This window comes from Perissodus microlepis, chromosome 10 (assembly GCF_051167445.1).
Source record: "Perissodus microlepis isolate ML-2025 ecotype Zambia chromosome 10, ASM5116744v1, whole genome shotgun sequence".
Classification (NCBI taxonomy): Eukaryota; Metazoa; Chordata; class Actinopteri; order Cichliformes; family Cichlidae; genus Perissodus; species Perissodus microlepis.
In genome coordinates this window covers 20,133,871-20,153,284 of record NC_140470.1, presented here as the reverse complement: position 1 = coordinate 20,153,284, position 19,414 = coordinate 20,133,871, and the positions used below count along the sequence as shown (strand labels likewise).

The 19,414-nt window shown below is 41.0% G+C and overlaps 2 protein-coding genes across 2 annotated transcripts; one reads left to right on the top strand and one right to left on the bottom strand.

Moving 5' to 3' along the window:
- Positions 1–4,320: 4,320 nt before the first annotated feature.
- On the bottom strand, positions 4,321–9,089 carry LOC146379379 (ras-related protein Rab-39B-like). The gene is made up of 4 exons (XM_084940608.1): positions 8,709–9,089; positions 7,675–7,907; positions 5,812–6,082; positions 4,321–5,404 (listed from the first exon to the last, which is right to left on the bottom strand). The coding sequence occupies exons 2-4, from the start codon at positions 7,887–7,889 to the stop codon at positions 5,249–5,251; spliced, it is 642 nt and encodes a 213-aa protein (XP_084796734.1). The 5' UTR covers positions 7,890–7,907; positions 8,709–9,089; the 3' UTR covers positions 4,321–5,248.
- Positions 9,090–10,268: 1,179 nt separating this feature from the next.
- Positions 10,269–17,345, top strand: rab38c (RAB38c, member of RAS oncogene family). The gene is made up of 4 exons (XM_084940609.1): positions 10,269–10,697; positions 11,323–11,453; positions 13,001–13,138; positions 15,161–17,345. The coding sequence occupies exons 1-4, from the start codon at positions 10,505–10,507 to the stop codon at positions 15,320–15,322; spliced, it is 624 nt and encodes a 207-aa protein (XP_084796735.1). The 5' UTR covers positions 10,269–10,504; the 3' UTR covers positions 15,323–17,345.
- Positions 17,346–19,414: the final 2,069 nt, after the last annotated feature.

Here is a 19,414-nt window from a genome sequence, read left to right as displayed (position 1 = left end):
CGTCTCTGTCTTGTGCACTTCTTGGTTTTCGTAGAAAAATGTCCGTTGAGTTGGCTGTCATGTTTTTTCCATGAGTCATCGGTGACTCACGTAACTATGTCAACAATGCAGTCTTTATGAGTTATGCCAGGTGCCAACCCTTTTTAAGCAGTTTGACCAGCTTGGTTACGCAACTTTAACCAATTAAATTCTTACTCAGTTAAATTCTCACTTTCGGCTCAAAAAGTTTAGACGGTTCGATAAGAATTACCTCGTTGCATCATTAGATAATCACTGCAACCAAAAGAATTGACAATAAGACATTAATTGGATACTTTATTAGATACACCTCACTAGTATCAGGTTAGATCCCCTTTTACCTTCAGCATAAGTATTCGTGACATGGATTCAGCAGGTGGTGAGCACTGTTGTCTCACAGAAAGAAGGTCCTGGATTCAAATCCACCACCTCTCTGGGGCGTTTCTGTGAGGAGCTTCCTTGTTCTCGCCGGCCTTCTCCCGCACTCCAAAGACAATTTGAGATGATCTGAGTTTTGCTACGTGGTGCTTTGCAGCCATCAGACGCCAATAAATACTTATGCAGTAGCATTTCCTTGCAAACATCAGAGAAAACTAAAATATTAGGTATGATAATTCTGACAAGATTAAAAGCGAGGAATAAATAAAATGTAGAATAAATTCAAACTATTTAAGTACATCTAAAAATGAACACCAGGAAAAGATGCTTATAAAGGACAACAGTGAAATGAGACAGAAAAGGCTCATAAAAATATGTCTTTAAGAAGGATTTGTAAGAATGATGTATGACAGTGAGCTCATCGCCTCAATAGTGAGATTGGGTTGGCTGTAGGTCATTGATGGTGACGTCACGTCCAAGTGACTACAGTAAAAGACCTTTCCTGTGAGTAAGAACAAATCCACCTTAATATTGAACCAGAAATTTGAGATGCTTCAGAGAAATACAGCGATCCACAGTGTCAAACGCAGCACTCAAATCTAATAACACTAAAAAGACGACTAATCAGAAGATCATTCAGCTCTCTGATTCCTTTCTGTTCTAAAAAAGCAATCAACTGTTCAGCACCGATCATTTCTAAAGCCTTGGAGAGAAAGAAATCAAGAGAAGTGAAAAGTCCAGAGGGGTTTTTCTTCCCCAATAAAAGATTGTACAACTGTAGATTGGTTTAAATCAGACAGCAACAGTCAGAAGTGAAGAATTAATTACAGATAGGACACGTAGGCTGATGGATTCATGAACTAACTTATGGACTCTAACTCGCAGGTTATTGAAGCCACATGAAAAGGGCTTCATTTATACTGTGCTGAAGGGCTCTAAGTGAACTGTGTTTCTGGGAGACTCCATTGTATCCTGAGCTAAAGAACGGATGTTGGATTGATGCTGGTAGATCTATTGATCACATTTCTCCAGAAAAGCGTCCATGGTTGACATGAGCAGTTATTTGTGATACTGTTGCCATCCTACCAGCTTTAATAGCTCTCTGGCCGTTCTCCTCTGACCTTTGCTACTTAAAAAGGCATGCTCTCCTAGAGAGCTACCACTCACTGGACATTTCCTTTTCTCTGGATCATTCTCTGTAAACCCTAGAAATGGAAAATCCCAGCACACTAGGAGATTCTGAAACACCAGCCTGTCTTTCTTCCCCATTCTGGTGTTCAGTTTCAACTTCAGCAGGTTGCCTTGAGCATGTTTACGTGCAAGTTGCTGCCACATGATTGGGCGATTGTTAACAAGCAACAAGAACAGGTGTACTTAATAAAGTTTCCAGTGAGTCGTCCTTACTTTAAGAGATTTAAATGCGACATTTTCCATTTTTTACTCCCCGGGAGGAATGTTTAGTTTTATTGGTTTGAAGCTGTGATAGATGTAGGGTTGCACTTACATTTTCCATGCGACTGAATTGGAAAATCACAACAAAAATGTGGATTTTAACTTCTTTGTTTGTCTCAACTTCGGTAACAGGCTGAAAAAGAAAGAAAAAGGAACACATTTTGGAGAAGGAAGAGTCTTTTTTAAAATCTCTACACCATAAAATGCATAAGAGCTGCTCCCTCCTCCTCTCTTCTCGACACACTAAGGCTGCGCTCTAGTGGTCGCACACTGCAATGTGCCAATCTGGAAACAGTACAGCTATGAACCACTGTGGCAAAGCTGTGTGTAAGCTTGAAAACCTGCACAACAGCGAATCTCCAAAGAAAAACCTTTTCACTTCCAGGCATTTATTTCCAGTGACGATCGAGGTGTATATAATGCCACAACAACATCAAACGACCAACCTTGTCAGGATTTGGTTACAAATAAATTATTCACACGTTTAGTGTAATGTGATATAAATGTGTTTCCCGCCACCTTACACTTCAGACGTCAGAGCTCACAGGAATAACACATAGCTGACTGCATATGAAAGCCTGTTCGATGGTTAATGCCACCAAAAAAAGTTAAATCTGTACAGCTGTTGTGAGTTTTAGTCAGTTTTTTTTTTCGTTTTATGCAGTTTTGTTTTATTTTTCACATCTCTCATCCATTCTGCTCCTACAGTGAAACTTCAACTATTGAGTTACCTACAATATATCAAAGATTAAAAGGAAAAAGCCCTTTCTGTCTTTGGAAATTTTCAATTAAATGGACTGAGTGTATAAATGAATTTTAAACAGACTCCAAAGACTCGTACTGAGTAAGTACTGAATGAATTAAGAAGCAGTTCATAGGAAGAAATATTGTTAAATGTATGTGTCAAACAATAATATTGAAGGAATCTAAAAATAAAATAACTATAAACGTTACTTTATCCATTTCAAATGTATGTTCATTATCTCATTACAGTGATTTTTTCCCAATAATATCCCTTTTCATTACTCACGGATGTACACGCTGCATGCATGATGAAACAGACACGGCTCAATCGTCTGGTTTTTTTCCATCCAGATGGTTGCTTGTTTTTTTCCACTGTATTCTAATACACGAGAGTCACACAGTGAGGTGAGCTGCACAGGCTGTGGGCTAGTCTGTTTCCTGTGTTTATTCACAGCACAAACCTCTGGGCGTTCGTTTAAGAGGGATGCTGTGAAAGCTACAGAGACGCCGTGAAATAAAATCTAATGTGGGATAAACTTAGATAAATTGGATTTTAAGGTCCCATCACTCAAAGTGTTTGGTGTCATTTTTCTGTCACAGGAACCAATTTCTGTTAAGCTTTAGCTGTCTGACAGATGGCCTCACGTTTGTCTCTAGAACATTTGGGTAACAGAGGAGTGCATAGTCGTCTCAAAGACTGCAAGGCGCCTGGTCCTGCAGCTTCAAAAAAAGAAAAAAGAAGCACAGATCATCACCCCTCCACCACCGTGCTTCACAGCTGGTAAGAGGTGTTTGTGCTCACATGCTGTGGTTGGTTTGCTCAATATGTGGAGCTGTGTATTATGGCCAAACATCACCACTTTGGTCTCGCCTGTCTAAAGGACATTGTCCCAGAAGTCTTGTGGTTTGTTCGGGTGCAGCTTTGCAAACTGAAGCTGTGCTGCCATGTTGTTTATAGTGAGACGAAGCTTTCTGCTGGAAACCCTTCCAAACAAACTATACTTGTTCAATCTTTTTCTAAGCTTACTTTCATGAATTTTAACATTGATTTTTTTCTCTGAGCATTGTACAGTCAGACCCTGGGGTAGATTTGCTATGGTCTCCATTCACCTAAATGTTTTGCACTTGTGAAAACATTCAGGGGGGATGACAGACTTCAAATTGTTTGTAATGCTCACAAGGAGGCCATCTGATTGTTGGAGTTTTCTCTGTTTTCTCTGTATTATTGTCCTTACCTTATAAAATAAAGCACCTTGAGGCAGCTGTTGTTGTGATTTGGTGCTATATCAATGAAATTGAATTGGAGTGATCTTATAACTCTTTCCAGGGCAGCAACAAGTGATTTTATAAGTTCATTGCTGATGCTTTTTATTCCTCGGCATTGTATTACCTTGTACCTGAATGCTCCAGATCTGCAAACTATCAAAATATGTGCTTTAATAGTAGTGCTTATACCAGCTGATGACCAATTAATCAGGGCATTTTAATGAGAACTCCTTGCTGCTACTTACCTTGTTAATTCCTGTGGAAGCAGTAAATGTGTACTTTGCTTTTCCACACACTGCGTCTGCATTTTTGTTTAATGTTTGCTAATAAATAAATGTTTTTGGATTACCTGAGGTTGATTTTTTTGTTAGTTTTAGCCTCATTTTAGGGGCTTTAAGGGACCAGATGATTTTTTAGTAACATCCTGACACACAAAACCTTAGAAATGAAAGGAAGCTTCACTTTCTTTTTACTGTGACTTTATATTTATTTCAAATTGAACACTATGGGGATCTATACAAAAGGCTTTTGGACAGTTTCTCACCTGTTCTCACCAGTAACCCAACACGGAGCAGTAAACATGAACTGAGAACTTGCCATATCGATCAAGTCGTCAAGGCTAAAATAAGCAGCTACAGTAACGTTTTTCTTCCAGCAAAGAACAAATGTACCATTAATCATTTTCACAGTGCAAACTCGTTCCTCCGCGTTCAGGTGAACAAACAAGACATCTGAAACTTTGGTTCGCTTGGAGTTCACCGACCTCCACCTTCTTTATGCGTTAAGCCACTCAGATTTGTAGTGCAGACGTACAATCAGTCGGCGAGGCTGCTGCCTCTTTCTGCCTCCTCTCTCCAGCCGAATATAGTCCACAACGGGCTGCGGTATATTCAGAGGCATTTCCAGAAAAAAGGAAGAGGCGTGGCTCAGTCGTGGCATCGCTGATTCATCAAATTAAAGTCACACAAGAGTATAAATACACTACACTGATAGTCTTTTATACATGTGCGGCTAGAGAAACGGAACTGGCCACTGGAGTATAACTGTACACATCAGGAAAGGCCAAAGGTGGAGTAAAGCTTAAGTGTCGGTAGCAGCTGCAAAGACAGCAGGATGACTAGAGTTACACGCATGCACACAGAAAGATGAAGTGGCAGGATGCTTCTTGTGCTTCTACACCTGTTGGGAACATCAACAAAGTGCCCCAAGTTTGAGCCTTAAACAGGCAATTGAATGTTAAAATAACGTCTATATGAATAAGTATGTAACTGAGGGGGAAACATTAAAGTCCCCCAAAACTGGCCTGAGAGCAGCCATGGCAAAAGAGATCTTGTACATATGGAGTCCACTGAAGTATTATCACCTCTCACCCTAACGTGCTGCAGCCGAATCAGCAGTAGCACTGCCGGCTGCTCTTGGTGACCTCCTCAGAGGAGTGGACGGTGTTGGGAACAAATCCGCTCTTGACGCCCTCCCAGCCGTCCTGGATCTTGATGTCCCCGTTCCGCACCAGCTCAAAGATGTCCTTCGTCAGATCCACAAACGCCTGGAGGAGGAATCACGAGCAGGCTCAGCAACGGAGATCATTTTCATTCTGATCATTAATTTTTAAAATAACTGCGAAAATGTCAATATATGCTGCTTATAGCGTATTAGGATTATGCATCTTTAAGTCTAAGAGAATCAACATTTTCATGAGGAGTTTTGCATTGAATATTTCAAATTGTTGTCACTTATTTCACCATCACTGTTTGCTTTTAATAAAAGTACCTCTTTTTTGTTTTAGACACCCTGCATGCAGACGGCAGAGAGAGACAGTCTTCTTCGTGCTCCTGTAGTTATTTATACCACCCATATTATTGTTGCAAAGCAGAACCTTTCCTATAATATCCCACTTTTTTAATTAAAAAAAAGATGAACTACATATGGAATAAAAACAAACAAAAACTACACCTTCTCCACATTGATGGCGTCCCGTGCAGAGGTCTCCACATAGCGCATCCCGTAGGCCCCCGCCAGCTTCTCCGCCTCCTGCTGAGTCACCTGACGCTGGGCTTCCAGGTCACACTTGTGGCCGACCAGCAGGAAGATGATGCTGTGCGGCTGGACGTGGCTCTGCGCCTCCTCCAGCCAGTTGTGGACGTTTTGAAAGGAGCGGCGGTTTGTGATGTCAAAGAGCAAGAGGCCACCCACTGAGTTGCGGTAGTAGGCTCTGGTGATTGACCTGCACAGAAAGAAGTGTGCAGGAATGCAGACGTGAATAACTGGCAGAAGACCACACCCACAGTGGAAAAAAACGGTCCCCTACAAATGAACAAGTTGCATCTGTTTGAGTAGTTTTTGCTAAAAAAAAAAAAAACTACCGTTATACAATTTGTACCGGTTTTTTGTTCTTTTCTTTCTTTTGCAGATGAATACAGGTGAACCTCTGTCCGTCCTTATTTCTGACACATTTGGTCACTGTCATGGCGGCAGACCCATCCATGACCCATCTTTGGTGTTTTGGCTGAGAGAAGGAGGTTTTCATCCAAGATTCTGGTCTTTAAATCAGTGACGTTGTCCTGTACCCTTAGCAGAAAAATGTTTCCACCTCTGTGCTTGATAGTGGGGATGGTATTCTTTGAATCATACTCAACATCTCTCTTCCTCCAAACACGACGGGTAAAGGTGATGCCAAAGACCGCCTGACCACGTCACTTTCTCCCAAGCTTTCCCTCAATCATTTGTTCACCGGCAAACTTAGCACGGGCCTGTAAACGTGACTTCTAAAGCAAATTTTTGTGAGGCTGCAAAATGTCAGTCCATCATGACGCAGTTCAGCGACATGCAAACCAATTATATAACATTCATCTAATGTGTTTTTTCTGGATTTTGTATTGATATTCTGTGTCTTGACATTAAAAACTACTATAAAAATTAGAGACTGTTCATTTCTTTGTAAGTGAAAAAACTCACAAATTCAGCAGGAGATCAACTAATTATTTTTAAAAAAAAAAAAAAAAACATAGTCGTGACTTCATGAATTGTTTTTTCTTTCATAATTGCCAAATCATTAAAAATGTGAATTCTGAACCCAGTAAAGGATTAGACTGGAGATATTCTGGGGGTTTTTTTGTTTTTTTTTATTTAATTATTATTTTTCTTTCCAAACATGCAGAGCTACCCGCTGTGGCGACCACTTTTTGAATAAGGGAGCTGCCAAAACTAGATTCTTTTTATTTCGAGACCAGCAAAAGACCCAAACCAGCCTCAGGGAAACACAAGCTGGTGTACTGCCTGTGCCAGTCCTTAGCTGGATTAATGGGAGTGTTGCATTAGGAGGGGCAACCGGCATAAGATTTGTGCCAAATAAAACATGCGGATCCATCTGCTATGGTGACCCCTTTGGGAAATAAAGGAGCAGCTGAAAGTCCCCCCCCCCCCTCCACTGTGATCCAATCCAACCAAAAGAGCAAACTTTGTGGCTTCCCTATCCTCTCTCTCTTATTAAGACATCAAAATGATCACAAATATAAACTTTAATTTTCAAATAAGGTTAAACAGCTTAATTACCCAGCTGGTTGAGATAGTTTTCACCTAACAAACCTTTAGGCTTTTAGTTAGTGTTAACAGCAGATGGACAGAGAACTCATGCATTAATGTTAATGAAGGAAAATGTCAAAACATGTCATCTTAACGTGGCCTAACTGAGCTTTAATGCCCATCTGAGGGACGCATGTGTAGTGTGTGCTTTTGAAGTATGAGGAGAGTCTTGTTTATAGTCCAAAATCTAGTTTTTGTGGACACATGAGAAAGAAATCAGGAGTCTGTCTTTACCTGAACCTCTCCTGTCCTGCCGTGTCCCAGATCTGAAGTTTGATTCTTTTCCCCGGCTCGATCTCCACAAGACGGGAGAAGAAGTCCACCCCGACGGTCGGGTCTGACACCTGTGCGAAGCGGCCCTCAGTGAACCTCCGGATCAGGCATGACTTGCCGACCGTGGAGTCTCCGATGACTATCAGACGAAACTGGTAAAGCCATATAGTCTCCATTTCTCATTGAAATAAGTTCTGCAAGACAAAAAAAAACCCCACTCACTTAGTCAGGGTCACCCACAGTAAGCCCAATACTGAGACTAAAACGGGACTCTTAAATAAATGAAATGAGCATCCTCTCCTTCACAAAACCAAATATTTTACATCATCTAATGGAAGGATTTTTGTAAATATAAAATCTAAAACATCAATTAAAACCCTGCTGTTCATGTCTTCAAATTTGGATCCTTCAAAGGGGATGGAAACAGCTGTAGATTAAACATCAGACTTTAAAGCTTCCACAAACCCCTCCTTCTTTTTCAGAAAAAGAAGATCTGCTTAAATGAGTTTAAACAGATCAAACATTACATTTAATCCAGAGATTGTGCTGACTAGAAGGATATTTTTTGGGATTATGGCTTTCCTCTAAACATGGGAATAATAGGCTCATAGCATCTCAGCAGTGGCCATGTGATTTACAGATGGGTGATCTAATTTGAAAGAGGGAGGGGGAGGCCACTCCTCTCCAACTCAATAAACAGTGGCGTAGTCAGCCCCCATGTGGATAGCAGAGTGGTTGTTATAGAGCAATAACACACAATGAGGCCTTGAATAAAGCCAGAATTCAGGTTTAATATAGTTGCTTAAAAATCACCATAGATAGGAAGAAGGCGTCCTGTGCTACTAATGATGCGACAAACTATATGGTTCTTTATTTATTATTATTATTTTTTTATCACAAGGCCCAACCCTCTTAGCTCAATGAGCATTCTCTACTTAGTTAATTATTTTTTCTGGACAACAATTAAATTAAACAACTAATAAAGTGTGACCTACCTCAAGTTCAGAGCTCAGTACTTGAAAAAAAGAAACCCCATATTGATGATTATGTTTCCAAAAAAGAAGAAAAAAATGACCCCTAGTCTAGCACTGGTTCTGTTGTTGCCTACAGAAAACCCCAGGCGGTAACATACAGAGCATTAGCAGGGCCTCCGGTGCAGCATCGCTTTGTGAGCCGGTTTAAAGGGTGAAAACGGGGTGAGCGGTGTGTGGCCCGACAGGTGATCCGATCTGCTGGCTCATTACAGCGGGGCTGTTGATATTTCCGCGATGATCCGCTGATGAAATGGCAGCAGAACACAGCAGCAGCATCGCACTCACGTCTCTTCCTCGCCCTCATCAGTACCATTACCGTAATGGCGCGCACAGCAGCGCAGCAGCAGATTCCCGGGGCGATGCATTCACGTGCTATACGGAAGAAAAAAACGGTAAATAAGAAAAGAACACACATGAGATTATTTCATATCAGTACTTAGCACAAAAATACATTTATAAATATTTTTGTTCCCTAGACCTCCAGGGTGACAGCGAATGATCGGCCAGTGGAAAACAACTAAACATATTCTATTTGCTCTAGTACTATAAGTACAATATTTGCTGGAGTATTTTCATTCTAACCTACTATGTACTTCTATAAAGAAAATGTATTTTCTTTTGTTAAACTGCATTTCAGTACACTAAAAATAAGTATATGCAGTATAACCACTATTACTCTTCTGCACATGTCCAAAAATCGCCTCTTTAACTTTGCCTCCTCTTCTCTCCAGAGCACACCTCCACCTCTCCAGCCTCGCTTCCACCCTCTTCCTACTCTCACTACAGATTACAATGTTGTCTGCAAGACATCATAGTCCACCCTGAACCCATCTGACCTTCCCACCAGTCCACCACCACTCTCCTCATACATGACCTGCACCACCCTCACATACCTCTGTTATCCCTGACTTCATCATGAAGTACCACATTCCAACTCTTTCTGTACTTCTCATATCAACACTCACAAAACAAAACTGGCACCTGCAGTGCTCTTTCTCAGCATGGAGCACTGATCGTTCTTAGGTAAAGACTAAAGCGCATTTGCACGTTTTATTTGATCTTATTCATTGATATTGAAAACTCCATTCAGTTCAGAAGTAAAGTCCAACACATTAGCCTGAAATCAAGTTTGGATTCTTTGATTTGCATTTGGTTTTCGAGTCCATTACAATAACGGTGCTGTCTGACTTTAGCCATGATGGACACTGATAACACATATCCGTGCAATCACGATGTAGGGCTACAGAAATGATTTAGTCATGAAAACATTTATTGCTGCTTTTTAAATAGTAAAACAATCTAATATTTGCTAACTTCAGCTTAAATCGACCATTTTTTTCTAATTGAAAACATCCAAAGACGTCATCGATCCGTTTTACACAACTTTCTGACATTTAAATGACAGATATTAATTTGTTATTTGCAGAGTTACTTTATTCGAATATTTTAAAGACATCAGATGGAATTTAAAATGAAGCTTATGTTTACGAGTAGTGTGTGAACGCACCATGAGTTTTCTGCTGAAGTTTGCAGTTTGCTCTGAAGTAAGCGCACTCACGCTGTCCTTATTTTATTTAGACTGCTGGACTCCGGTGATTGCAGACGAGTGCGACCGCTTCTCGACGATAGAAGATCACGTGATAATATTTCGGTTCGCAGCAGGACGGAAGAAAATGCCTTTACTGTAGCTGCTCTGTGGTTTTGATGTGTCTCAGCATCCTTCGGAAAGTTTTCATAATATCACCGAGCCTGCAGCCATGCAGCAGGAGCTTCTTTTCAAAGTCCTGGTCATCGGAGACTTAGGAGTGGGGAAGACGTCCATAATCAAGCGGTATGTGCATCAGATCTTCTCCCAGCACTACCGAGCCACCATTGGGGTGGACTTCGCCCTGAAGGTGTTGCAGTGGGACAGTAACACTGTGATCCGGCTACAGCTGTGGGATATTGCAGGTCTGTCAAACTTTAACGACTCACTGGTTTAAGGCTTATATATATCAGGTGATACAACGGTGTTTGTGCGCGTGTGTGTGTTTTGGGGTTTTTGGGAACAAGAACCATTTGTTTCACCATCAGCAGCCGTGAAAGCTGCTTCTGGAAGGAAAGGCGCTTTGCAAATTCACTTGAGAGGATATTTAGAGGAGAGTTAGAACATAAATATCTTCATCTTAATCTAACTCAGGTCTTTTTGTAGTGTCATAAATAAGAGGATAACACTTTTTTATTTAAGAAGTGAAAGGCAGAAGAAAAACAAAGAAAAGAAAAGCAGATTTTCCACCCAGAGTGTGTGTTTCTGTGTGTGTGTGTGTGTGTGTGTGTGTGTGTGTGTGTGTGTGTGTGTGTGTGTGTGTGTGTGTGTTGGATGCCTGGGTCACTCCCTGCCGTTTGATGCCTGGTTGAGGAATGTAGATCCCATGCTCATAATATCAGGCACATGATGGCAGCTGCTGTAGACTAAACACACACACAGAGCTCCATAACTGGCACTCATAAACCATGACGTGACTTCATTTAATTTTATGGACTTGAAAGCAGTCTTTGTATGTGCGTTTGTCTGATTGATGGCGTCTCATCCCAGGACAGGAGCGGTATGGGAACATGACTCGTGTCTATTACCGGGAGGCGGTGGGAGCACTGGTGGTGTTTGACGTGACGAGGGCCTCCACGTTCGATGCCGTGCTGAAGTGGAAGGATGACCTGGACTCCAAGGTCAGATGGCTGAACCCGCAGAAGCATAAAGCTGGGCTTTTCTGTCTTCACCGTCATTCTCTCTGTCTTTTTTTTTTTTTACCCACACGTGACTGATCGCATGGTGGTTAGCGCTGTTGCCTGAGTTCAATTCCACCATCGGGTCGGGGTCTTTTTGTGTGGAGTTTGCATGTTCTCCCTGTATTTGCGTGGGTTCTCTCTGGGTACTCCGGCTTCCGCCCACAGTCCAAAGACATGCACTTTGTGTGTATAGGTTAATTGAAAAATCTAAATTGCCCATAGGTGTGAATGCGGGAGTGAATGTGAGTGCGAATGGTTGTTTTTCTCTGTGTGTTAGCCCTGCGACAGACTGGCGACCTGTCCAGGGTGTACCTCGCCTCTCGCCCTGTGACAGCTGGGATAGGCTCTAGCACCCCCGTGACCCTGAAAAGGATAAGCGGAAGCGATTGGATGGATGGATGGTTGGTGACTGATCGCAACTAAAGAGAGAGACAGTTTTTAGAGTTTTTAGCCCCTCCATTCATCTGTTTTCTTAAATGTTTATGCAGTTCGGGGTCAAGGAGGGGCTGGAGCTAATCCCAGCTGTCACTGGATGAAGGGCAGAGTGCACCCTGCACAGCTTGCCAATCTATCACAGCAAAACCACATCAAAACCTCTGTTATTTTCTTTGCAGTATTTCAGTGTTTTTTCTCCTTCTCAGCAGATCCAGCAGCGTTTCACATAAAAGGCAAAAACCTCAGGTTGCTACATTTACCCACATGTTTTCTCCTTTTGCCCCTTTGCATCACTTCTAGTGTTGTTTTTGGGATCTTGCATTGGGAGCTATAGTTGCATTAGTGCAGTGAAAGTTGGAAAAAAAGCCCAACAGATCACAATCGTGCTCTTGGTTGATATTCATGTTGAAGGGTCCTCATTTTTATACAACAGAGGAGCGAACAAAGCAGAGCAGAGGCGACTCAGCAGATGATCTGAAAGAGGATTTTGGGCAAATTTAAATCAGGTTTTTGCTTTTTTTTTATGGGAGTAGTCACACACGTTTATGATCTCCTTTTGTATATGTGGAAAATTATCAGTCATTGTTCAAATGTAGATTAATGCCACAGGCTTTTGAAAAACCTTGCACTTTGATGTGCATGAAATGGCAGAAAATGAAGAAGCAGAACTTGAAAGGGAAATAAAATGTACAACTTATTTTTTGCAGACTGTTGCATGAAAGGGGGAGCATTTTTGGACAGAGACATCATAAAAGATGTGAGAGGATTTCAGAGGGTGAACACGCACCTCTGAAAAAGCTTCCTGACACTTTAAAGCAGACAAAAACCACTCCATGATGAGAACAAGCGAAAATTAGCACTCTAGTCTCTTCAGCTCGTATAGTTGTCAGTAATACTTTGTTATTGGTTTGCTTTTGTGATAAAATGTCTTTACAGAAAGACTACAGGGCACACTGATATTTTTCTGTTTGTGTGCTTTAAGGTAAGACAGGGCCATTTAACAATTTATTTAAAAAATAATGTGATCCAGCTCAACTTTCTTCTGTCCAAAGGTGACACTGAACCATGGGAGGCCAGTTCCAGCTGTACTCCTGGCCAACAAGTCAGACCAGCTGGTTTCCCAGCAGCCCAAACTCGACGTCTTTTGTAGGGAGAACGGCTTCGTCGGATGGTTTGAGACTTCTGCAAAGGTGTGAGAGAGGAGACCCATGTGGCTTTTGATGCAATCTCTGCAACAAGCTGTAGATTTTCTTAGACAGATCGTTGAGTATACCAAAGATTTCTGTGCAAATTGTTAAAGCTTAGAGGTCTTTCTTTGACTAGCCAAATGATAACTCTGTGCCATACAAGCAAGGCCCAAAATCGGGTTATATTTGCATATTTGGGGGGGAAACTGGAGCAGTGTTATTTCAACAGAAGCTTCCTGTAAAAACAAACGATTCAAAAAAGGTTTCACTCAAAGTCAGACAAGTTTATTTGCCGTCCTCTTGGGAGGCAAACAGAGGAATTCCAGCACTCTGGTGTGAACTAGACTCTTCTTTTTCTTCTCATTTAATGCCTTTCCAATGAGTTACACACAAGAGTGTGAGGTAAAGGCTGCGATGTAGTTACTGTACACAAAGGTTCATGTACATAAAGAGCGACTGACATGTGGGCAGTTTGAAAGAGAGCTGTAGATGTGTGACAAATGAAAGGAAAAGCCTGGACCGTTAAAGCCCTCAGTGAGGGGCTCTGATACAAAGTTATGCTGTGGGGGGCGTTTGGGTCCACAAATCAACACAACGCTGTCCTGAGTGACTGCCTTCATCCTATTCCCAAAGAGTCTAGCTCCACTCTAAATTAATGCGGTAATAGTAAAAAAAATTTCACTTTTATTTTTAACTTGGCTAAATCACTATGGTAACCTATGGTGAATGCTTAACCTGGCCAGGAGCAATTTATGTGCAGCGTTTCAGTTTAAAATCAGCTGAAAGCATCACATTTTCACCGATTCCAGTGCGCTTTAGGCGTTGTACAGATTCTGGGCTGAAGGAAAAAGGTTTATAAATTGTACCTTACACCACTAAATGAGGCCCAGCTGTAAAGTCGAGTCGCATTCTCACAGGATTTTGCTGGCATTCAGTCGGTGATGCAGAAAATGAATGTTTACGCTCGGGCGTAGATGTGCCGCTATGTCTGATTTAAACTGCTGCGATGGCAGCTAGTAGAACCCAAAATAGTAAACATTTATATTTGTTGGCTATTTATTTCTGAGAATACCTGTTAAACCAATACAATTAATTGACTGCATCACTCTGAATAACCGCTGGTGTTTCAGAGCTTTAATGTGCTGCCGTCACATTAGAAGTGAACGGCAGCACAGAGCGGTAAAATAAATATAATAGAGTGAGATATTTTACCCCTTTTTCGCTTTTGATGCTGGTAAATTCACAACATAAAGATAGCCTTATTTGCAGCAATGTTGCATTTTATTGCTATATTCTCTATAATTTTTAGAGATCACCTGTTCCTCTGATAATGTCTCTGATTGGAGGAGGCAGTGCTGAATTGCTCCACTGGAATAGGCTCTCTTACAGTATGTGAGTGTGCACAGAGGCTGAAGCAGAAAAACTGGGTTAACAGAGAAGGCGGGTAACCACTGCCATAATACTCGTTATCTCTGACTGGGAAAAGCCTGGATATGTTGAACTTTGTTCACCGTAAACCTCTCAAAAAAATCTTTGGAGAACAACAAAATCAGATTGCTAAGAGAAGTATCAATCCAGCTGTCATCAATCCAGCTGTCATCAATCCAGCTGCCTACTCTAAGGTTGACCTAGATGTGTCAGACGGCCGCCCCTCCCTGAGCCTGGTTCTGCTGGAGGTTTCTTCCTGTTAAAGGGAGTTTTTCCTTCCCACTGTCGCCAAAGTGCTTGCATCTGGTTGTTGGGGTTTTCTCTATATTATTGTAGGGTCTTGACCTTACAATACAAAACACCTGGAAGCAACTGTTGTTGTGATTTAGTGCTATATAACTAAAACTGAATTGAACGTGTTGTCACTATATGAAAAGTAAGGAAAATTACAGCTTCTATAGGACTCAGTCTGAGTTTAATATGAATGTGTGTCCAGCTTCTCTTGAGATATTAAAATCTGTGTGTGTCCGCTGCACTGGTGTGGCTGTAAAGATTTCATCACAGCAGTCTTACTTTTTCTTTTTTTTTCTCACTCAGGAAAACACAAACATTGAGGAGGCAGCCCGCTGCTTGGTAGAGCACATTCTGAGAAACGAGGAGAGTCTAGTGACAGAGCGAGAACCTGGTTCGCTCATCCTGTCTGGATGCGCTACGACATCAAAGCAGCATCTTGGCTGCTCCTCGTGTTCAAAATGGTAATGTCTGACATCAACAGGCGACCAAGACGGGAAGGCCACGAGAAATGTTTGACTCAGGGACCGCTTTAAGAAAAATTCTGGCTCAGAGTGATAGATTTGATTTTAAAAACATCTTAAAAGTGTTTAAAGTCTTTGAAGTTCTGTGGGTATCAAAATGTGATTTTTATTACTTTATTTCTTTATCCATTTTTTTTGTCCCTCCACACAAACTTTAACAATCTTAGAAATCAAAACACTAAAAAAAAGAAAAACAAGTTGGTACATGCAGTTTTTATTATTAGCACTTTCTTCCTTCTTTAACTTGCTTTGAATCGACAGTGTGACACTGATATTTGAACTGACGGCTCTCTGTGGCACTTTCGTTCTGACACTGATGTAACATGAAAAATAATTCCAAACTTTGATTTTTTTTGCCTGCAGTGTGAACACAGACACGAAAACATGAATCTTCCTTGCGTTATTTGCACTTTTCCTCGGCCTACGTTTCTATCTGTGTTTAACCGCTCACTAAAAATTTCAACGTCATGAATACTGCATTGTGAGCTTGAGATACATAAAAGCAGCTGCTCAGCTTTGGATAACATATAGACTGGGAATTGGGAAAACAGCCTGACTCAGGGAGGGGCTTCATACTGTTCAACCCTGCTGCTTGAAGCACTAATACTGACCTCAACTCAGCTGGGACGAGAAGTCATATACAGTCTCTTTGCGTGTGACTCGATAGCATTAGCAGTTTATAGCAAACACACTGTGTTGGCTATGTTTTTTAATAGGATTTTCAAGGACCTACATCACTCTCTTTTGTATATGGATTTGAGTGAACATTTAATATTGGGTGGGCCACATGTGAGCGCCACACTCTTGGCTTCAGAAATAACTGCTGTATGGGAATGAAATCTCTTTGCAACAGCTATCGCCACCTCGTGGCTTCAGATAGAAGGCAGGTTTAAGATACTTTCCTACTGGCTTAATTTTTCCAACCCCAAAATTAGCTCAATGTTTTATATTACCTATGGGCGCGCTTGGTCTAATATCCACTGCCAAGCCAATGGATGTGGTGCATCAACAGTGCCTCTATGATAAGGCCCAGATATTTGAGGAGATAAGCCCAGAGCAGAGGTGGGCAATTAATTTTCCCACAGGAATCACATGAGAAGCTGGAACTGCTGTGGAGGGCCACACCAATCAGCTTGTTGAGATATGAAATTAATACTGAGCAGAATTCAGCTCATCTTATTGGTGTGGGTGCAGTTTATCATGTGGCCCCTGTGGGAAAATTAATTGCCCACTGGTGGCCTAGAGGAATAATAATAATAATAACAATCATAACAAAGAATTTAGCCAACAATAACACTAAGTGTGATTTTTTTGCTTTGCACCAATCTCATTGAATATATTTTCCTTCTACACTGCATCGTGAGCTGATGAAGTGGAAAATCTGTTCTGGCACAGTGCTGAGGAAACTAAACAAGAATCCTTTGCAGTCAGGAACAAACAGAGAAGTATCGGGGACCCTGGAGGGGAGACAGTTTAGCAGATATGGCCACTAAGAAGACCATTCAATTAGCTGATAAGATACTAAAGACTGTTTCTGAATTCATTAATTAGAAACAGCTGTAAGAATAAAACAATTAAGACATCTGTGGGTCCTCCAGTGCTCTGCCTCTTCCTGATATACTGACGGATATTCAGTCGGCTGCTAATTTACATGTGTTGTCTGTATTTTAAATGTGGTTTCAGTGAAGAATCTCATTTTTGAAGTATTTCACTCTTAACTTTCACCACAAACTCTTGGCTCTGTTGTTCAAATGGGACATTTTCTTCAGCTCTAAAATCAACTTCTTGCCAGTTCAATAAAAAAATGTGGTATGTGCTACTCTTCTTCTGCACAGCCGCTTTTGTTGAGCTTGTCTTGTGTGTTATTTGAAGGTCCATGTTTTCAAATTAGGCATCTGTTTTATATTTTTCTTCACTGCCTTTGATGTGCAATAGCACGCCCTTAAGAATAAAGGCATTTGTCTGCACTCTCTGTGGACCAGACTACGTGTATATAGACATGTACTTGACATACTTCTGCATATGTTTTAAATGATGGTCATTCAGGATTTTTGCCTCAACTACATGTCACTTAAATCAACACTCCTTCAAATGAACAATAATACTGAAAGAATTATCCAATTAATCTGTAGCTATTCATATAATGCATTTAGCTTTACTTTAAAGCAAAGTTTCTCTTCCTACAGCTGCATGCTTCTGAGGACTTACAGTTGTTCTCTTGATGTCATTCTGAAATGAATATCTTTAGGTTCTAGTTTGTTGGCAGGGAAAATTTGAGGTTGTTACTTTGCATTTTAAGGAAATGTTGATCAATATGTTTCAGTATTTTAGGCATTTTTTATACCAAGGTAAATAACTGAGCAGCAGATTAACTTTAAGATTGTCTATTTGTTGTACGGCTGTAGTCAAACGTTTACATTCAGCAATCATGGGCATGAAGGTCATGGTAATTTGGGACTTTTAATGATTTCTTTGACCTGTTCTGTCCATGGTACAATGATTATGCAAGCATCCTCTACCAGACACTTTTGGTAGCCGTCAACGAGCTTCTGGCATAATCCTGGCGAGATATTTGACCACTCTTCTTGACAGAATTTGTAGACCTCATTTAAATTGCTTGTTTTCCTGGCACAGGACTAGTCCATAGATTTTTTATTGGTGTGAGGTCGGGGCTTTGGGAAAGTCATTCAAGAAGGAATCATTGTCCTCAATTTGAAGCTGATCATTGTGATCATGTTGGAAAATTCGGAGGTAGCTCCCCTTCTCCATTAAACCATCCACTTTGCGCAGTGTACCAGTACCACTGGCAGCTAAACAGCCCCAGAGAATGATGCTACCACCACCATGCTTGACAGCTGGTGCATTGTTCTTAGGTTTGAAATCCTCACCTCCTTTACTCCTCCAAACATACCTCTTTGTCATTGTGACCAAATAGCTCAACCTTGGTTTCCTCTGACCATCAAACTTTTTTCCAGAGGACGTTTGATTTGTCCATGTGAGCAGCTGAAAATTCAAATAGAGCTTGAAGGTGTAATTTTGGAGCAGGCACTCGCCTTGCTCGGGGCCTTCTCAGTCCAGTGATGTAAAACACACTTCACTGTGGACTGCAGCACTGCTGTTCCACAAGTTTCCAGCTCACAGTAAGCTTGCTAGTTCCTGGTTAAGGGTGACAGTTTGTGTCTTCTTCCAGATCTTGGCAAAGTGGAGATGGTGACACATAAAAACAACTTTTACTTATGTACAGTAGTTTGAACCAATGATTTTTGATTCCACTGTTGTTTAGAAATAATCACAAGAGACCTTCCCAAATTTTCTAAATCTGAAATTTGAAGTCATCAAAGATGTGTACTGTACAATCATTCCAGCCTGGAAAAAGGAAAACTGAACGAAACCATTAACAGCCCAAAATGAGCATGACATTAACTACCGCAATGCATATCTTAGTAGCAACTTTCCTCTAAAGGATGTTGCACATACAGTTTACACCAAAATAAAGAGTGCAGAAATTAAAATAAATTGACAAAACAGGGACAGAGGTTCCTGCGGGGTTTAAATTTTAGCAATGTGAATATTTTGTGGTCCAGAGAATATCTTCTAAAGCTTTCTGGATAACACAAGGAAATATCTTTTAAGCTATTTAAGCAATACCCTCCTGTGAGTTATTTTACCATTATGAGAACACTTTCATTCCAGGAACTACATTTCACTGTAACGGTGAAAAGATATTAAAGCAAAAACGATTACTTAAAGCTCCCTCATAGTATTAAGTTAAAAACTGGAGGTGGAATATTGGTGGGGAATTATTTACAATAAACGTCACCATCTGGTTTTCCTGGGATTTAAAAGCACAAACTAAAACACATGGGGTCAGAGGCACCTTTTCATAGGAAGCGTTACAGGAATAAAACATCTTTTTGTGTGTTGTTATTATTAGTGGTTTTTCCTCACTATGTGTCTACATTTCATTGGACAGCAGATAATCAGGGAGAGTTTGCACATCACACTCTTGTGCTGTCCGTATGCACTAAGGTGATAA

What these genes read in the sequence shown, in the direction of transcription:
- rab38c (XM_084940609.1), top strand. Translation starts at nt 10,505, where the DNA reads ATGCAGCAGGAGCTTCTTTTCAAAGTCCTGGTCATCGGAGACTTAGGA. An exon ending in AGGATGACCTGGACTCCAAG is followed by an intron (nt 11,454 to 13,000) that starts GTCAGATGGCTG and finishes TTCTGTCCAAAG; the next exon opens with GTGACACTGAACCATGGGAG. An exon ending in GGTTTGAGACTTCTGCAAAG is followed by an intron (nt 13,139 to 15,160) that starts GTGTGAGAGAGG and finishes TTTCTCACTCAG; the next exon opens with GAAAACACAAACATTGAGGA.
- LOC146379379 (XM_084940608.1), bottom strand. Translation starts at nt 7,889, where the DNA reads ATGGAGACTATATGGCTTTACCAGTTTCGTCTGATAGTCATCGGAGAC. An exon ending in GCAGGACAGGAGAGGTTCAG is followed by an intron (nt 6,083 to 7,674) that starts GTAAAGACAGAC and finishes CTTTCTGTGCAG; the next exon opens with GTCAATCACCAGAGCCTACT. An exon ending in ACGCCATCAATGTGGAGAAG is followed by an intron (nt 5,405 to 5,811) that starts GTGTAGTTTTTG and finishes TTCCTCCTCCAG; the next exon opens with GCGTTTGTGGATCTGACGAA.